General features: G+C 37.2%; 2 protein-coding genes and 1 long non-coding RNA gene across 3 annotated transcripts in view; 2 read left to right on the top strand and 1 right to left on the bottom strand.

Moving 5' to 3' along the window:
• Positions 1-260: 260 nt before the first annotated feature.
• Ssl1 (general transcription factor IIH subunit 2 Ssl1) lies at positions 261-2,233 on the top strand. The gene is made up of 6 exons (XM_065355593.1): positions 261-580; positions 655-859; positions 927-1,232; positions 1,314-1,558; positions 1,633-1,876; positions 1,946-2,233. Exons 1-6 carry the CDS (start codon positions 519-521, stop codon positions 2,048-2,050), a joined length of 1,167 nt encoding a protein of 388 aa, XP_065211665.1. The 5' UTR covers positions 261-518; the 3' UTR covers positions 2,051-2,233.
• DCTN2-p50 (dynactin subunit 2) lies at positions 2,164-4,659 on the bottom strand. Its single transcript, XM_065355592.1, has 9 exons — positions 4,364-4,659; positions 4,214-4,288; positions 4,002-4,135; positions 3,802-3,913; positions 3,573-3,733; positions 3,276-3,495; positions 3,014-3,205; positions 2,833-2,935; positions 2,164-2,739 (listed from the first exon to the last, which is right to left on the bottom strand). The coding sequence occupies exons 1-9, from the start codon at positions 4,397-4,399 to the stop codon at positions 2,552-2,554; spliced, it is 1,221 nt and encodes a 406-aa protein (XP_065211664.1). The 5' UTR covers positions 4,400-4,659; the 3' UTR covers positions 2,164-2,551.
• A 307-nt stretch (positions 4,660-4,966) lies between these two features.
• The window catches only part of LOC135839521 (uncharacterized), a 58,926-nt gene continuing 49,022 nt past the window's right edge, over positions 4,967-14,870 (top strand). The window contains exons 1-5 of the long non-coding RNA XR_010557608.1: positions 4,967-5,231; positions 5,308-5,509; positions 5,641-5,815; positions 7,037-7,202; positions 10,224-10,486. This is a non-coding gene — a long non-coding RNA (uncharacterized LOC135839521). The remainder of the gene's footprint in view (positions 5,232-5,307; positions 5,510-5,640; positions 5,816-7,036; positions 7,203-10,223; positions 10,487-14,870) is intronic.

Below are 14,870 nucleotides of genomic sequence, written 5' to 3'. Positions count from 1 at the left end.
CAGGGGTTCGTAAAATGGAAATGTTCCAAAAACACATAAACGAAAGTTTTATTTCTCATTTTGTCATGTTAAATCTGTTTGAATATTAAAAAATGAAATTTTAAAATAATTTTGAAATAAAATTATTGAGAATAAATGTAATAAAACTAAATTCAACGAGCTTTTGTGACCAAAAAAATGAAAACTTTATTTCTTGTAATCATAGTGTTTTGCTGAGATTGGTAACCACTGAGTAAATAAGACCGGGCCTGAAAAGTTGGCACTTGCGCTCTGGCACTTGGCACCGGTCGCCGGAAACGAAAGCCGGAGAATTGCCGGTAGATTCGATAACAATTTCGTCAGTGTGGTGATTTTTATGCCGTTAATCTCGGAATTTTGAAAAGAATTCTGGACTCTGAAGAATTGTTACTCACACCGAAGATACCGATGTCGAACCTGAAGACCTGAGTCCCAACGTGAGATCAAGGATTACACTCGTTAGTACTTTTTTGATCGAATTTCTATCTCATCCATCAATCATGACCGTAGAAATGAACGATATCAAAGAATATCGCTGGGAAACCGGCTACGAGAAGTCCTGGTAAGTGCTGATTCACTTGGAACTCGAATAACTGAACTATTATAATTCTAATAACCATGGTGTTCTCATTTTAGGGAAGAAATCAAAGAAAATGAAAGAGGTTTGGGTTTATCGGTGCTCTCCGAGTCGCTTTCCTTATTGGAACAAAAAAAGAAGAAAGTGGTTGTCGAGAAGGTGGTCAGATTGGGAATGATGAGACATTTAAACATCATAATCGATTTCTCAGATTCCATGCTCGATCAAGATTTAAAACCAACACGACAGATTTGCACTTTGAAAGTAAATAGTCGATGAAAATATTGAAAAATTTACCCTTAAGAATGCTCTTCATGAATTATTTTTACAGCTCGTGAATAAATTCATTCAAGAATTCTTGGAACAAAATCCTATCAGTCAATTGGGTATTGTAGCTACTCGTAACAAAAGAGCTGAAAAAATTTCAGATTTGTCCGGTAACGCTAAGAAACATCTGCAAAGTCTGGAACCTTGTAATAGTCATACATACTGCGTTGGAGAATCTTCGTTACAGAATGCATTAGAATTAGCTCTCGGTTCGATGAAAATGTTACCTTCGCATACGAGTCGAGAGATATTGGTGATTTTTGGCAGTCTGACGACATGTGATCCTGGCAACGTTATTGATACCATAAAGGTGCTGTCTCTTGATTTTTTCATTCATTTTTGTCTCTGATGAATCTATAATATTGTTTTCTTCTTCTTATTCTTCTTACAGACTTTAAAAAACAACGGAATTAAATGCTCGGTGATCGGTTTATGTGCAGAAGTTTATGTTTTACGTCATTTATGTAACGAAACCTCAGGACAATACCATATCGTATTAGATGATACTCATTTTCAAGAATTACTAATGGGTCACGTAAAACCACGATCTGTTAATAAAGATTGCGAAGCAACGTGTGTCAAAATGGGATTCCCTCATCACTTGGAACGATTACCAGCTATCACTTATTGTCTATGGTATGTTGAAACTGCCTTCGTTGTTATTATTATTTTACGTGATTGAGTATATTAGTTGGAAATTTCCTCTACAGTCACCTGAATGAAACAAAAATTCCAAACAAAACCGGCTACTTTTGCCCTCAATGTAATAGTAAATATTGCGAACTACCAGTCGAATGTAAAACCTGTGGTATAACGTTGGTTACCTCCGCTCATCTTGTACGTCCATTACATCATTTAATTCCTATACATCCGTTCAGAGAGATCGAAAATTCACCCAATACCAATGCCCAATGTTACGGCTGCATGACCAAATTGCAGCAAAGTACCGAACAGGTAAATCAACACAATATGATGGGTACACTCTTCGTAAAGAAATTTGACTGAATGCAATATTTATTTTAGATCAGTGTTTGCAACGAATGCAAAAATATGTTCTGCCCAGATTGTGATAATTTCATTCATAATTCGTTACACGTATGTCCTGGATGTGCTGTAGCGTCGAAATGAAATGTTAATCGGTTTCTTCTACGTACCATCAATCTTCTATCTGCGATAATGAATAATCCGTTTCAATGGATCGAATAATTTGCTCAGGATTTCATAAAATATATCACGAATGCTTTAAAAGTAAACTCGTTTATTTTTGTAAAATGTTAAAAAAACTATATTATAATTTACAGTTGCCCTTGACTTTATATTTCAAATAAATAATTCGGGCACAATTACGAAGTATAAATGCGATAAAAGTACGTAATTAGAAAGTTGTATCGCTGTAAATTTACAGGTGATTTTACGGCAGGAAAGGAATAAGCGAATGGATTACGAATAAATTAATTCTCCGCGATTTAAGGAGTTTAATAAAATACTGTATCGAACTTGAGCAATAATGCATTTAACGATTTGCTCATTGAAGAATACAGATACATAAAACTTTCAGCATCGAATCGTTGATAAAACGACTGACGAAACAAAGAGTAATTAAAAAAGCTCAACTCGGAACTAGATAAATCATTTTTTCGGTTTTTTCAAATCCTCGATTCTTTTCTTCAAAGATTCTATATTATTATTGATGGTTTCGGTATTTGCAGCCATGCTTTGTTTGATGTTATTCAATGTAGTTTCGTTGTTGGCTAAATTTTGAGCTAATTCGGTTTGCAGTTTTTCTAAATGACTGATGGTTTGCAGAGTAAATTTACCTGCAACGAAAAAAAAAACAATCATTATAAGACGAAAATTATCTTCAAGACGATCAAGACGATGTCTTGGAAAATGGATCAAAATGTACGCACCTTGCTGATGTAAAGACTCCAAAGCTGTCATTCGTTCTACTGCGTTTTGAACCAATTCTGATTTCTCTTTGACTTTGGTAGATAATTCGTACAATTCGTTGATCTGAAAATAACGAAGATTCATAGAAAAAGATAAACAGTGTGTTTTGATTTTGAACGCTCTCGCGTGTTTTTGACTTACTTTCTTATCTTTATCTGTGTCTTGAGCAGCGGAATTCAAATTAGATAGAATCTGTTCAAGTCGCGAATTTATATTACCAACTCTACATTCCATCGCGTCTAATTGAGTCGAATCCAATAGAGATAATTTAGCTACCATCCACTGACAACAATTTAGCAGCCCATCGTCTACGTTAACGTTACATAAACGCACCTAGAACAGCAAATACCAATTAAAATCTTGAATAAATGAGCTCAAAACCGAAAAAATTATGTCAACTTACGGTAGAACTGACACCGGATCCAATCAAACTCTCCAGTTTGCTGATTTTACGTTCTAACTCTGTCGATCGAGCTATCAACATGGTACGCTGATTGGGTTTCAGTTTGAGCAGAAATTGAGCAGTATTTTCTACACAAGCGTTCACTTCGTTTAATTCTTTCTCTGGAATTTCTTTGTTTTCTAATTTTTCTCGTAAACCGTTCAAATGATTCGTTAATTTCCTAGATGTAAAATATCAAAATTAGCTAGTTCGTAGTTCACTTTTTCTATACTACGTGCTTACGAATAGGAAACTTACATAAACTGAGTTCCTTCGGAAGTAGAATCACTCGTTGAAGATCCCTTTCCAGTTTTCTCAATCAATTTCAAATCAGCGATTTTACTAAGTAAATCTTGAGCAGAGTTTGTAGAAATTTGTAGATTATCAGATAACTCGGTCAGATCTTTTTCTTTATTTTGCTGCGAATCAAAGCATTAATGATACGAGAGTAAAGATTGTAAATATAGAAAACGGTTAGAAATATTACCGAAAAACTAGATATTTCTGCAATGAGATTTTCCACTTCTAATTTGAGACGATTATACTTTTGTAACTGTGTTTCTTCTTCATCCGCTGCAGCTAGTTCCCAATCGTGTGATCTGTGAATTGATATTTTACATTAGGATTCATCTACTATTTGTACTAGTAATTGATGAATTACTGAGTAGAAGAAATACGAGCACTGACCTGATATTATAGCTACCAATGCGTGATTTCCTAACGCGAGAAAAGTCAACGGTGGTGGCATCGGCTTCTTTTCCTTTGAATAAATTGAATGCATCTGGCCCACTTATAGAAAGTCTTTCGATGGCTTCGGATTTCTACATTTTGAAATATGTATCAATAGTTAACATTCATGATTGAACATTTATCAACAAAATTGAGGAATTATTACGTACTTCTTCGAAAATATCTGTAATCTGGTCAACTTCGGGTAGATCACTGGTTTCGTATACATCGGGTTGATCGTGTGCCTAATTACAAAAGGAAAATTCATTAGTGATTACCTATGGTTCGGAGTTTCGATAAAAGATTAGTGTTGAACTTACAATTCCGTACAGATTAGCATACTTCGGATCGGCCATGGTAGATTAAATGAATTTCAAATAAATTAGTAAAAACTTGAGAGCAAAAAATAATAAAATGAAACAATTCTTATCACTTCTTCGTCATCGTCACCACGAAGTGATTAAATTTTCTGCCAGTTGTTAGTTCGATTTTTGAACGTTTCCACCGGAAAGATGAGGCGAAAGTTCGGTTTCCAACGGTCGCGAATTTAATGTAATGACGAATATTTATGCTTCGAAACTTATGAAATAAGTTCTAATTTGATTAATGCTATTAATCTCGAAAAATAAAAAATTTCGTGTTTTATCATTATCAGTAAAAAAGTGTTTATTGATGATGGATTACTTCGGATTGCACCTCATCATGAAAAAAAATAACAAAATGTTCAAAACAGCCATTTTAAAGAAATCACAAAGAACCAATAACATTCCTTGAAATTTTAATGCGTGTTTCTGATTGGTTGTAGTCTGAGTTTTGATGACGTTTACACTACAAAAAAGAGTTCAACATTCTTCATTTACGTCACGTGACCAAAATCGCGACCATTTTTTCTGCAATTTTGAATTTTTGCTTGAGGTGTTTTTGAGTGTTTCTCTCGTTTCTTACGTACTCGTGTCGCGTGTGAATTATTTCTCGATTTTGTTTGATTGTTTATTGAAATTTGCTTTTATGTTATATGCAAGTGATCGTGAAACGTTTAGAAGAGACAGAAGAGTTAACTGGTAGTTCTGCAACTTCGAAATCTTGCTGAATACGAAATTTGGTCGCGCTAGCCAACTGTTGAATAGGTATCCCAAATTCAGTGGAACTGAAATTTCGAAGTACCGGAAAGAAGATGATTATTTGAAGGTAATTTAAATTTTGAAAACTCAACTCTGAATATATGAACCGATAATCATAATTTCATAAACTTTGTCGTCAATAGAGTAAAGCGTGAATCTATACAAAAGCTATTACCGCCACCGCCGGCCGGTGATATTCTGCTTACGTGACTTGATTGATCTACATTTTCCACCGAAACGCAGACAAATGCTCGCAAGATTTTCCAGTCCAAATACCGCTGAGCTATTGACTATCGATTATAATTTAACGACAGAAATTCCGAACTAATGAATGCATCGATTCGAGTGAGTTTTCCTTTTCTTACATGTTTGTTTGATACTTTGAATTAATCACTTTCGGTATAGGTAGTTTTGCTCCAAGTTTTGATGTCATGTCAGCGAAGTTCAGTATTATTAAACGTTTGTTGTGTTGTTAGGTCAATCACTCAATTTTTCTTCAAGTTACGTATCCTGCGTTGAAATTGAAATGACACACGTAAATGAAGAAGTTTTAATTGTTCGTGAACGTGGATTTCGTTTTGCCGGAAACTAGTTACCATTATGCTATACATGGAAATACTTGTTCGAAGAAATGGCTATGATGAGTGACGAGTGAGTATCATCAGAGTCCCCTGATATTTATTTCCAGTCTAGTTTACTATTTCGTTCTCTTTCGTGTTTCAAATTCTCTTCGATTTAATAATCATCGAACCGAAACAATCGGAGTAAAATTAATCCAATTCGAATGAAATTTCAAAGCATCGCATATTTTAACAAGAAGTCATTCACGTAGCGAGTAACCATGACCGAAAATTAACGCCGTACGTTTTGCTGGTAAACGTAAAATACGAAAGTTTATGAAAACTGTTCGTGCAATAAATTTCAGCCACCCTATATATTACGATGTTATTGTTTCGGAAACATAGAAGGATTTTCTCGTCCACTTCTTTCTTTTATCTAAATTAATTTTGCTGAAATTAAAGGGAGAAAAAGGGTGAGTTTTAGTACATAAAGTTGGCCGAATCGTTGTTAGAGTGTAACATTTACAATGAGAAACCCATGGATTAGAAGTGGAGCAGGAATGCCGGCGAAGAAACGGGTAATGGGGGAAAAGTTGAAACTTTAAACATGATTTACAACGGTCATCTGAAGTAGCCGCTGCCATTACCTGATTCCTTACCCCGATCCTTCACATCGGCGCGCATCGTTTGTTAATTGCGGCCGTTTCCTTTTTAGTCGCCCCGCGCCATCGCTTGTGCACCCTCGCACTGTAATTATTCTTCTTATTATTAAGCGCTCTACACTTGGTTTTGTTCGTGTTACCTTCCGTTTCCTTTTCGCAACTTGATATTGTACAATTAGAGCTTGGACCAAAAATGGCATTCTGCTGTTTTCTTCGCCATTACAAACTTGATAGTTACTTACAGCTATAGCCGAAGGTACCTACTTGCTGTGTGAATGTTTGGAGTAGGTGCCTGGATCCCTTTTGATGGACAAGTGCCATCTTTTTTAGTTCTATGTGTTATCAGTATTATATTGCATTGCATTATTTATCGATATTTTGACGAGTATAGGCTACCTACATTTGTGTTTTGATATTTCGTTTCCCGGAACAAAGAGGTCTTCAATTTCGGTGTATTATTTGGCCGATAAAATTATTGTAGAAAACTTAGAATTATACCTGATACGATTTCTTCTTTTAAAAAAATGAATCTTTGACCATTTCTTAACTTTTTTTTGTACCTGAATTCATTTTCAATTATCTAATACTTAATTTTCATTCGTTTTATCAAAATATTTCATTCGAAAGTAAATTAATTATTGTTGTTTCAGGTTATTGCATGTACCAGGTGTAAGTCGTATATGATACAAAATCCATATAATTGAGAAGAAAAAATGCTCAGCTCTACTTTGGGAAGATGGAAACCGAAATTGATTTTACGACAATGGAAACTATCTGCGCCTGTATTCCTCTACTTGAACTCGTCGCCTATCTATGGTATGAAATCATTTGTCATTTTTTTCGATTGTTGGATTTTCTATCCATCATATTTTCCATATTTTAGCATCAATTCATGTATAAGGTTCGAGGTTTCCATTTCCAGTGTTATTAATAGCAAAGAAAAAATTCTCTATGGTATTGTGGAAAAATTTGAAGTGGAACCAAAACCGAACGAGTGACTCGGGAGCTTTCCAGTTTTCGACGTTGTTTACATTAAATTTTTTGAAATTCGTTTTTTTATCTCAAGATGAGCAGCATATCAAGAAAGAAAATTTTCCGAAAAACTCTGATGTATCCGATGCTAGAAATAGAAAGCTTCTGAGTTACTCGCTCCTTGGGTGGGGGGGGGGGGGCTAAAATATACGTTTCAATATCTTCATACATTTTAAAAACATCTCATAATTTATTTTTTCGAGTTTTTTTCCTCTGGACTTTTTGAACATAACAACCGGAGTCATTATGTCAGATTTTGCTCGTGTTTGACATTCAGGGTTGATCTGTCGTTCGATGGAGGGAAGGGGGGGGGGAGTTGAGTAGGAATGACCTTGACCTGAATTTCTCGCAGGTCCTAATTTTCACTTCAAATTGTGAGAAAAATCAAAATTGGAATTGATCGAAAGAAAATCGAATGTTGTATAATGTGTTCAAATATCAGAGTTTTCAAGCAAGGGGGGGGGGGGGGTCGGTTTTTCGTGTTTTTTGACATCGAAAATGCTTGCCCCCCTTCTCTCTCTTAAACCAAATTGATCTGGGAGGCTGATATTCAGCATTATCATTTTTTTAAAAGTGTTTAAGATATGATATACATACAATATACATACCTGTAGGTAGATTTAGATGGGTTCGACTTTTCACCCCCCCCCCCCTCTCCTCCCTTCCCACAGTTTTCTCTAGTAAGTCTTGAGCTTGAAAACAATTGATTTTCGCGTCATTTTTCATGGTTTTGAATTTTCTTCCCACAGTCTAAGAGTATGAAATTTAGCATGTACATTCGGAGGATGCTCTAGATTTAGAGGTTTCGGCTTTTCATCCGCTTCCATCTCTTTTCAATACCTAACAGAAGAAATGTTTTTTTTTTCGAATAATTTTTCAAAGTTTTTTGATGCTCATCAAATTGATCTGGGGAACTGAAATTTGGAATTTGCATTCACAGGGTGATCTTGATGGGCGTATGGAAGATTCGATTACTCAACCCGCCCCTCCACTTCTTTGCAGTTTTGAAAAAGGTTATTTTTGGGCCATTTTTTGCAGTTTTTGATTTTATGTTGTTGATACATCTACCGCCTCTCCATTCAATTGACTTGAGGGGGGAGAGGGGGTCGACTTCCGCCCTTACCCCTCGCTTTTTCAGTATTGAAAATTAATTTTCGCGTCATTTTTCTTTATTTTTGAAGGTGTTTAATTTCTGTAGCCTCCTCAAATTGACCTAAGAGGCTAAAATTTTGCAATGTGCATTCTCAGGGTGCTTCTTTCATGATGAGCCTTTTGGGGGGCTTTGACTTTTCAACCCCCTCCCCATTTCTTCCCAGTTTCCAGAAAATTGTTTTTCATGTAATTTTTCACAGTTTTTGATTTTGTACCATCTTTAGAGCTTCCTCAAATCGACCTGGAAAGCTAAAATTTGAATATTTGCACATTCACAGTGTGTTCTTGATGGGGGTTTTCAAAATTTCGACTTTTTAGACCATTTTCATTCTCTTTGCTTTCAGTTACGAAATACTTACTGCATTTTCGCGTCATTTTTCACGTTTTCTGATTTGGTGTTATTGCTGCCTCCTCCCTCTTGACCTGAAAGGCCAAAATTTTGCGAGTACAATCAGAGGATGAGTTACAAGGGAACCTCGTCACCTCCAATTCGGCTGAAATTTGGCTTACTGGAAGTTCACGTCGCCCACCCCTCGGAACCAAATTTCCAGCCACCGAAGTTGATTTTTCGAATTTTGGCGAATTTACTGACGAGGTTTTCATACTTGAAGATGATAAACCACGAGATAAAAAAATCTAAGATTTGGTTTGGATATTAAAGTCGATCTCTCGAATCGATTGCCACTATTTTCGAGACGATCTGGAGCTTCCAGCAGAAATTAGTTTTTCTCCAGCGCACTGGAATTGCTTCAGAAGACGCTGTGATTAACTTCAGCTGCTGAAATTTTAACCCTACCGTAAGTTCGATATTCTCAATCGATTAGGGAGGTTAAATCGCGAATCCGAAATGACGACTTCACACGTGTATTTTTTAAAAATATTCCATAATTTATAAAAGTTCCAGTACCGCGTATTTCTGGAGAAAACTGTCCCGCACTTCGTCTATACCCTAAAATCGACCTTCAGAATTGAGTGCGACCATTTTCGAGAAGACTTGGAGCCTCCAGCAGAAATTAGTTTTTCTCCAGCATATACTGGAATCGCTCTTGAAATCGCTGTAATCAACTTCGGCAGCTGAAAAATGAGTTCTGAGGTGTTGGTGGCATGAACTGGAGGGTTCGCTTCTTAGATCTGCTCTATGAAGCGTTTCGACTTTTCAACCCCTCTTCGCAGCTTTCTAGTGACAGAAAAACTTAATTTTCGCGCCTTTTTTTAAGGATTTTAATTTTTAATAATAGCGTGAAAACTGGAATTCTTTTTCTTGGCACCTCAACTTCTCAAATTTTTTGAAGGAATTTAGATTTTAACTGCAGAGTTAATTGGGTAAAAAAAAAATAAAAAAACAGATTATTCAACCTATACACCTTTATTTGTAATACTTCATTTTACACCATTCGAAGTTAATTTTACCTCTCTCCCTTCATTGCTGCAATATGTAATTCGAAAACAGTTCATCAATCATTCTAGTATTTTTTCAGGTTGAAATTGGCTTTTATTTCATTCGTATGCTGCGTACCCTACCTATTTTGACATTTAAAAGAACCTCGAATCTCTCAAATTTTTCAATTTTATCTCGATCTTCTCGACTATGTGCATATTATTGACGTCTCCTATGTCAATCATCTTTATTGATCATAATATTTTTTTGTATAGGTATCAAGGAACGAGCCTGCACTTACACGATCCAACAAAAATTAGACGAGCATATAAATGAAAATCTAGCAACGAAGCATCATCCGCTGCGCACAACATTCTTCGAGATGGAAAAAACCGCTAAAAATGTATTTGCAAAAAATGAAGAGAAGCGAAAGAAGAATCAACAAAGACAGCGAAAAAAGCTGAAAAGAAACGGGGCACGAAAAAGACCAAAAAGAAAGAAAGCATCGCAGAAAACCCGTGGATAAAAAGGCGAAAAGGTGTGGTACAAAGCAGCACTATAATCTATGATATACCTATATAGCTATATAGTATAGATATATATATTTCGAAGAAAAAACAGAGGAAAATTTCAACTTTATCGTTCGCAGCAAGAGGAATATGGATGAACGACGACGCGAAAAAGAAGTATAATCGGGCGAAGGATAGCGAGCGAATGAAAGAAAGCCGGGGCCCGGGGTACCCTGTGCGAGCTGAAGTGAAGGTATATCGAGTAAACCGTTGAAGTAGCCGAATGGGGGGGGGGATCTCGCGCGGAGAGATCTATACATATAGATACATTTATAGAATGACCGCAAAAAATACGGACCATCGGCGCGGACGCGGACACGGACGCGGCGGATAGATAGGGGGTAAAGGTGTCGAAGGTGTGTGGCAAGGACGGCGAGGAGGGGGGTGGATTTAAAAGGCAGTTCAAATACCTGAAAATGGGCGGACGAGTTGGCGCTCCGGTTATCATTTTTGCAACCAATAGCATTCGCCGGCGATATTATATTATATTACGTCATACGTTCAACCCTTAAAACGACAAAGTGAAAGCACGAAGCGGCGGTCGGCGGACTCGGGGCGGAGGTCGATATGAAGGCTCTAGCGCCGGTCTCGGGTCTTTTCATCTACTACCCCACACCGGCCCCGTCTTCTTCGTTGGTCGCTTGCGTGTACATATCTCTGGTCTTTCGTCGTTTTGCGGTTCTTACATAACCTTTCACCGCCGCCGCCGCCGAAGCCGAAGCCGAAGCCCCAGCGCCGCTGGACGAGCAGACGAAGGCGAGCACCGTATAGTCCGGCACAGCCAAGCCGTGCTGCTCTGCTGCGGAGAAAAAGAGGGCAAAGTTCTCTCTCGCTTTTATTGATTATTACGTTTTCCTCGGTACTATATATACTATATCGTACTATACACTAGTAGTCCCAGTTGTTAGCTATATGAAATGATAAGAGTAAAGTAGCCACCCTTTCAAAATACCCAACAGTTTTCTCCTCTGTCCTCTGCTGCAGTGCCTCTGTGCCCGCGCGCGTTATTCTCATCACCGTCACCGATCGAGCAGCGTATACAACGTCAAAATTGCCACTCACACCAGCGCACACTATAGCGAAGAAAAACCGGGGAGAAAAACATATATATATGCTGTGGAGAAAGACATAGCCCAACAAACGAGCAAGCAAAAAAAAAAAAACCACTCGCTTCGTCGCTCGTTTGCTTTTGCTCTTGCTCTTCTTCTTGCTCTCATATACGAGTAGGTACGTGTAACTCTCCCATCCACCCACAAGCCGAATCCGAATCGACACTGTACGCTTGGCAAATATGTATTACTGTGAATAAAGGTTACGTCGTCGTCTAAACTCTATACTACGCCCTGCGCTATGATATTATATCATATTCGCGATTATATGAAAGTGGGGCGTGGTCCATACTACCATTGGACGAGCGTCTAGCCGCGAAACCAATGATTTTATTTCATATTATATGTATTTTCCACAGTACCTCTCTCTCTCTCTCTCTCTCTCTCTCTCTCTCTCGCGAATCTCGCGTTTCTCTGCATCTTTCGCTGTTCTCTATGTATACTCATAACAGCGTGCAAAAATTTCCACCAGACCCCCTTGTATTAACAGCTTATACATATACGTTGGTACCTAGCTCGAGTTGTATAGGCAGGCATTGTATCTGTACCATTATGTGTACTATAAGGTGGAAACTCTCGCTGTATAATGCTGCGGTACCCCCGAATACGATCTATATAGGTACGAGCTCCTATATAGGCAAATGCTGGTTTTGCTCGCCTTTGTCACCTGTATTATATGCTTACTTATTCGGGCTGTGGCGATGGTGATGGCGTGCGCGACCTCGATACCAAAATCGCTGAATTTTCCACTTTTTCTTTCTCACTCCCTGCTTCTCTTTCTCTCACACGTATCTACTTACAGTTTTTTCTTTTTATTTTTCTCGATATCTTCACGAAGTACTGTAGGTACTTGTGCACCTATTGTTGGGTCTTTTTTTTCTCACTTCGGTATACTCGAATATTTATGGAATTAACATTATATGGGTTTCAATTTGTCGGTTTGTGTATTATCGTCACAGCTAGCTATATAAGTGTAATACGTAGCATCGTCATTGTGTAGGTTTTATGTTTTTTTATGGAAAATGTTGGGTTATATGGCGTCGCCATGTGCAAGGACACATTTTTATGAAGTTGCATCGTTTCGTAATGCGCCAACGTGATACGAGTACGTAGACGTACGTACGTATACGCCATAACGATGGTACTGTTTAATTCAATTTGGATACGGACGGAAATTCGATCACGTTCCGTACAATACTTACTCGATACATGGAGTTAGCGTCTCGTAACGCGCGTATAGTTTTGATTGAATTAAATTCACCTTCTGTGTACGACTATATATATGGGATATTTTGGTAAGTATACGTACACATACGTTCGTGGGTACTGGTGATACAGTGTACTTTGTAGTACTCTGTTCGGAGATTCGGCAGATTGAGAGAAGAGGTGCATTCCAACCCCGAATCTACGGCCTCAAAAGCTGTATAGTCACCCTAGAGAGTGGGAGTGGATGTTTCAAGAAGTACTGTGGTATACGAGGATTTCGACGTTTGTTCTGCAGTGTGGAATTGATACGAAAATTGGTGAGAAATTTTGGATGAAAGGTCAAAAAATGATATTTTTTCAATTAGTGAACGTTGAATTTTTGTTAATCACTATTTTTAGAGGAAAAATCTTCAGGAACGAACCGAAGCGGTTTTCTCAGAGGAAGGGGGGGGGTCGCTAAAAATGCCAACTTTTGTTAGGTACCGTAATTTCCTACTTCACACAGGTGTATTTTTTTTTTTTTTTTTGCTTCATGAGCAAAGTAAAATATGTATTTTCAATTTTGGAAAAGACAAATGAGTGGGCTCAAGCAAAGCTGGAGCAAAAACTTGAAAGTTCTAATTTCAAAAAATAAAAAACCCTATAATTATTTTTTATGTAAAAAGTTTTGTCTATATTTGTTTGGCTTAAAAATTTTAAAATTTGAATTTCTAAGGTGCACCGGGGGAAGTCCGAATTCGGGGTAAGTCAGAAAAACTGCTCTAGCTCTTAGAGGCTTATATCTGCCGAAGCGCTACCCAGGGGTAACTTGAGGGTACTACCCCTACTTCATCACAGCATAAAAAATTTCGCGACCCAGTTTCATTTTACAAGCTTTTGATTGGTTCTTTTTTAGTTGCTGTTTTGAATTTGATTTCAAATTGTAACCAGTGTTTTTCAAACTGCTTTTTACCTCAGAAAAAATGATCAGTAAAAGTGATATTATAAGTGAAAGCATTCCTAAAACAATAATGTAAAACCCCAAGTATTCAATTTTTTTAAATTTTCAATTATTCATTATTTATATTGCTTTTTCTGACTTACCCCCTAAATTAGTGCTATGGGGTAAGTCAGAAAAGTGAACATTGATAATTAAGATTCGACTTCATCAATGTGTAATACGTAGAATGATATGTTTTCGAGGTCGTAGAATCCGAATCTGGGGTTATTTTTTTGTAGGAGTGGGGGGTGAGGCGTGGGGAGGGGGAAATTCAAAATTTTTTCTACATTATTGTGTAATATGTCGATTGATATGTTTTCGAGGTCGTAGAATCCGAATCTGCAGTTATTTTTTTTGTAGGAGTGGGGGGTGAGGCGTGGGGAGAGGGGAAATTTCAACACTTTCCTACATTATCATGTATATATGTCGAATAATATGTTTTCGAGGTCGTAGAATCCGAGTCTGGAGTTATTTTTTTTGTAGGATTGGGGGTGAGGCGTGGGGAGAGGGAAAATTTCGAATTTCTCCTACATTATTGTGTAATATATCGAATAATATGGGCCAATAGGCCTACCGCTTATAAGGAAACGACGATATGTTTTTGAGGTTGTAGAATTCGAATCTGGAGTCATTTTTTGTGGTGAAGGTGGAAGGTGAGCCGTAGGTTCGTGTGGGTGGGGGGTTTCAAACTTTGCTTATATTATGGTGTAATATACATCGATTGATGTTTTCAAGGTTGTAGAGTTCGAATCTGGAGCTGGTTTTTTGGTAGAATGAGGAAAGTAAAAAATTCCAAATTTAGTTTTCATTTATCTCAACGTTTTCTTATACTTACCAATGATGTTCAAAGTTGACAGTTTTTTATATAAAATCAGAATTATTCAGAACATGTTTTGAAAGAAAAAAAATGCTGTACAACCAGGCAATATCATGTGTTCTTTTCTGCAGGATGATGTCAGATGTGTATTTTGGAGTGGTGTTACTATGTTTTGGGGATTTTTTCCTTTGTTTTCTCAGATGATTATTATTTTTTCTCCTTGCATGAGTTTTTCAATTTTT

The sequence above is a fragment of the Planococcus citri genome, chromosome 3 (assembly GCF_950023065.1).
Source record: "Planococcus citri chromosome 3, ihPlaCitr1.1, whole genome shotgun sequence".
NCBI lineage: Eukaryota > Metazoa > Arthropoda > Insecta > Hemiptera > Pseudococcidae > Planococcus > Planococcus citri.
This window is presented reverse-complemented; position numbering and strand designations above follow the sequence as displayed.